The 4,966-nt window shown below is 45.3% G+C and overlaps 1 protein-coding gene across 2 annotated transcripts in view; it reads right to left on the bottom strand.

Annotated features, from left to right (window-relative positions):
* Positions 1-3,272: 3,272 nt before the first annotated feature.
* ANKZF1 (ankyrin repeat and zinc finger peptidyl tRNA hydrolase 1) overlaps positions 3,273-4,966 on the bottom strand; it is an 11,970-nt gene continuing 10,276 nt past the window's right edge. The window contains exon 15 of one of the 2 annotated variants that reach the window (XM_075609581.1): positions 3,273-4,886. In XM_075609581.1, the coding sequence (XP_075465696.1) occupies positions 4,713-4,886 (174 nt within the window). In that variant the 3' untranslated portion in view covers positions 3,273-4,712. The remainder of the gene's footprint in view (positions 4,887-4,966) is intronic. The other variant, XM_075609580.1, reaches the window with a different exon arrangement.

Here is a 4,966-nt window from a genome sequence, read left to right as displayed (position 1 = left end):
ACAACCGATCCTCGGTGCCCTTGGCTGGGAGTAGGTTCAGGGACATCCTGAGGGGGCAGACCTTCTGATAACTGCTGCTGAATAAGGAAGACCAAATAAAGATCCTGCTGTGTTTTACCTATACCTTCCTGGCCTGAGACTGAAGTATATTGGGAGGAAGGGGACGAGTTTTTTTGCAGAGACTTCACCCCATATAGCTGGGGGCTGCACAAGATGGAGGCGCTGCACCTGTGAGTAGAATTCGGGCAAAACCCCAGAAGCCTGTCCTGTTATTCCCCTCTACCATCAGGCCGAAGACTCAGGGCCCCGTTACCAGCAGGTATGCACTACCCAGACCGATGTAACCGTAGTGCTATTTCCCTGGAGAAACCCAAGATGAGATTGGGTGGGGGAAACATGTGCAAAGTACAGCAAGGTCCCCGGGTTTGGGATTCGAGATGAGATTCTATACATTTCCTTGCCTATTTTTAGGGGGATGATTTGATAGTATCCAGTAGCACAGCGGAGCGCAAAGTGGGGGGATATTTCTGGGGGGGGGGGGCATGGCGTTGCAGGGGTCCCCCGCTCTTCCCCCCCAGGCATCGGGGGATCGCGTGAGGCCCCTGCAACTCTACTTTGTCTCTGCCGGCGTCAGGACTCTTGTCCATGGCAACGCGGCGGCAAATGACGCGACATAACCGTGCGGCGCGACGTTAGGTGGAGGGCGCACCACCGGAGCAGAAGAGGCAGAGGGTGCGCAGCAAAAATAGTTTGCACGCCCCTGCAGCAGCACTTGATAGTATATTATGTGAGATTAGAGCATTACTACAAAGTACAGCGTGTGCATTACTACAAGTACAGCGTGTGCATTACTACAAAGTACAGCGTGTGCATTACTACAAAGTACAGCGTGTGCATTACTACAAAGTACAGCGTGTGCATTACTACAAAGTACAGCGTGTGCATTACTACAAAGTACAGCGTGTGCATTACTACAAAGTACAGCGTGTGCATTACTACAAAGTACAGCGTGTGCATTACTACAAAGTACAGCGTGTGCAGCCTGTTCATAGTGTTTGCTTCCGGGTGTAATCCTGGTGATTAATGACAACGGATGCACCTTTGCCTGCCTGTTTGATAACTATTCTGTGCCATGGTTATTTCTTTGTGCTTGTATTGCTATTCCCAGCAGTTACAGGTAGTTCTTGTTTTAGTTTTTTGCTAGAATTTGAACGTTTACCCTGAAAGTTTTCGGTGTAAGCATCTGGTTTGTAGTTAAGGCCCCTGGGAGGCATAACGTGACATGTGTTGGGTGGTGACATGGGGGTTTTAGTGTCCAGAAGAAAAGACAAAAATACTCAATGTTACATCCAATGTGACAAAATACATAGTTAAATACTTCAATGTTAGTATTCTCATGACTAATGTCATTTAGTTAAATCCTTTAGCCAAAGCGTTATTAGCCTGCAGCCACTTCACAGCACAACCGGTAAGCAGGTCCAAACACTACCTGTGAAAATTCTCATTTACCTCTGCAGTGGAGGGGGAATGGTGGGCCTGCCCTGCACAGGTACATGGGAAAACACGCTACTTCTAAAGTCATGAGAATACCAACATTGAAGTGCTTCACTATGTATTTTGTCACATTGGATGTAGCATTGGGTATTTGTATTGTCCAGTATGTTATGTTTGTTTTGTTAGTGTGAGGAACTCCTTCAGACTAAGTCCACGGAGTAAATCTCTGTGATAACCTGATTGACGTGTTGGAGCAATTTTTTGGACTTGTTTATGAGGACCTGACAATAATACGCACATACAATGTAACACTTAATTTGTGTTATTAATAAAATGAGTTTAATAAATGAGTGCTCTCTGTGCGTCTTGAAATGTTCAACAATGGTTTTGATGGGAAAGGCTTAATGCCTCCCCCCACGCACACATAATATCCAGCGGTGGCTTATGGTTATATCAAATATGTTGACTTTGCCCATTCTATGCCGCTTCCTACACCACGTCCCATTCTCAAAATGAAAGTAAGATTTATTTGCCAACATCAATCTGTACTGAAACCCAAGAGCGCCCCCTGCAGCACGACATAAATATGTTTAGTGGAAAAGTCATACTGTGCTCCTACAATATAACGTTAGCTTAAAGATGGAATCCAACACAAACAGCGCCAATTATTCGTGCTGTGTATAAAAGGTTACATTTGAGGGACCTTTTGTGAGTGGAACAAACCAGACAAAGGGTTTTTAAATAATTTTGCAAATTCTAAACTACTTTTTCATTTACAACAGGCCTCCGGCAGGAGAGGGGAATTGTCTTTCTTGTTCAGCCCCCTCCATTGAGAAAGTTAGCAGATGTATTGGTGCCCACAGTCTGAGCAACAGTTTAACACAGGCAGACCTGGAGTTTGTGTCCAGTTTATCACGGGCAGAACTCTGTCTTTTATTGATTTGATGAGGTCTGTATCAGTGGGTCAGTTACAGTAACACTAGCGTCTTGCTTAGAACACCGTAACTGCATTGCAGAGATAAGAGCTGCAGGAAATGTACAGACGGATCTAACCCTGGCGCTGAATGATTATTAGTAAACACTTTTTTCTCTTGCCTATAAGCGGACGCATCGTAATCTAGTTTCAATAAAACCGTAGCTGTTATTTGGTTACGTTGCACCTCTCTCTTATGATCCTGGTTAAAGTCTGGGTGCTGTTTTCTAGTTGCACCGGCCCCCGTCCGTTGTGCTGTGAAGCCGGCTTAAGTGAATGGAGTTAAAATGTTCCTGAGCAAAGAGAAATAGGCTACACAGCATATCCAACAGGGTCCTCTGATTAAGAAAGTCCAACATGAAAAGCAGCAAAACTACTGTGCCCTTTTTTCTTATTTGTATACAGTATGTAAAGCCTGTGACAATGTATAATTATACATTCTTACCTAAACTGGCAATTGTTTGGTGCTTCTGTTATAAAGCTGTAAAATCCGAAGTTGTGTGCCTAATATAATTGCTGCCCTTCAGTTTCAATAAATCCTTCCGTGTAGCTCAGCAGCTACAATGTATGCTTATATTACTAAGATACCATTATCTATCGTTACAGTTTACCATTATCTATCGTTACAGTTTACTGTTCAAACTGCTGGGAATATTGGAAACAAATGATCCCAAACAGGAAAGTATTGCAAAGATCTTGCACTGCTGGGGAGGTGGGCTAAAATCTGCAATAGAAATCAAAGGATGCTTTAAAACTCATTAAAAATGGCATTAAACGTATAAAATATAACCCAGTCACTGCCAGCTAATAGGACAGAATTCATTTATTTAAAATACAAATTAACCCCCCCCCATAAAATCTGGCACGTTTTGCTGCTTTAAAGTGAAATTAAGTCCTTTTTTGCTTCCCATAAACGATGCATCGCGGATGTTTGACCAGCTGACGTAGTACCAAAGTTCTCACGTCGTATTGTTTCTGGCAGAATGTATATCCGATGTAGGTTGTTACACATTCAAGAAGGACCGAAATGAGGGCTCTGCGTAGACAATATTAGTATACAGGCATACCCCGCATTAACGTACGCAATGGGACCGGAGCATGTATGTAAAGTGAAAATGTACTTAAAGTGAAGCACTACCTTTTTCCCACTTTTGATGCACGTACTGTACTGCAATTGTCACATACGTGCAGAACTGATATAAATAATAATGTGTAACAGGCTCTATAGTCTCCCCGCTTGCGCACAGCTTCGGTACAGGTAGGGAGCCGGTACTGCTGTTCAGGACGTGATGACAGGCGCATGCGTGAGCTGCTGTTTGCCTATTGAGCGAAATGTCCTTACTCGCGAGTGTACTTAAAGTGAGTGTCCTTAAAGCCGGGTATGCCTGTACAGAGTTTCAAAACCTCACAGGTTTCTTCTTCACGTGTGCACACCTTTGCCAAGCTTAGTGTTATATTAAGGAAGCCCGTAATGAAGAAGGAAGCCTCAATTAAAAGAGAAGAGACCTCAAAATCGTCAAGATCCTCAGCTAGAAGAGCAACGTATCCCAAACCCCACGTGCACGAATAGTGCCACTTGCCGCCTCTAGCTCCCATCAGAGTTCCCGTGTGGATTTACATTCTTGCAGCCCTCTCAGAGTTCCCCTGTGGATTAAATAAAGGGGTCTCTGCAGAATGTTGTAATTTGGCTTTCCAGGCAGTGGGTGTAGTTCTTGCATTTGGAGGCCGTTGGGCACATAGGTTTAGAACGATGGATGGAACGATGGATGGATGGATGACGCACGTCAGAGTTCAGACACCTGCTTACCATTGGATACGCCTTGATGTGGGCTGCTCTCTTTGTACGTCAGTTCCTGCAGTTGGCCACGGGCCCTTATTGCAAGTTGTTGGCGGCGGCGGCGGATGCTTGTACACTTGTTCCCTGTGGATGCCCTGCTGCCGCTGGATGGTTCCGGGGCTAGGTTATGGCTTCGGATGCCAGTTCTGGTAACTAGGCCAGGGGCGGGCAACTCCACCCCTCAAGGGCCACCAACAGATCAGGTTTTCTGGATATCCCTGCTTCAGCACAGGTGGCTCAATCAGTGGCTCAGTCAAAGACTGAGCCACCTGTGCTGAAGAAAGGAGTGATTGAGCCACCTGTAAAGAAGCAGATATATCCTGAACCTGACCTGTTGGTGGCCCTTGGACTGGAAATGCCCACCCCTGTGGTTGTACAGTAGCTTGAGCAGCCGTTTTCATTGTTTGTTTAAGATTTGGCCGTCCGGTTTCTGCGGTGCTCCTGTAAGCAGCGGGTGGAGCAGAAGGAATATTCAAGATATTGAAATGGCACTTTTCCGAGCAGAGACTCCCCACACTGCCAGCAACGCCTGCAGAGAAAGAGGATACAAGGTATCACAGAGACAGCCAATCCCAAACAGCGCTGTGAAAATCTCAAGTTACATGAATGAACAGACACCCACCTATGGGGAGGGGGCAGTTATTAACTTTCTTCTAACTCAG

Source organism: Ascaphus truei, chromosome 7, assembly GCF_040206685.1.
Source record: "Ascaphus truei isolate aAscTru1 chromosome 7, aAscTru1.hap1, whole genome shotgun sequence".
NCBI classification, from domain to species: Eukaryota; Metazoa; Chordata; class Amphibia; order Anura; family Ascaphidae; genus Ascaphus; species Ascaphus truei.
The sequence above is the reverse complement of the archived record's forward strand: the minus strand, read 5'-3'. Positions and strand labels throughout refer to the sequence as shown.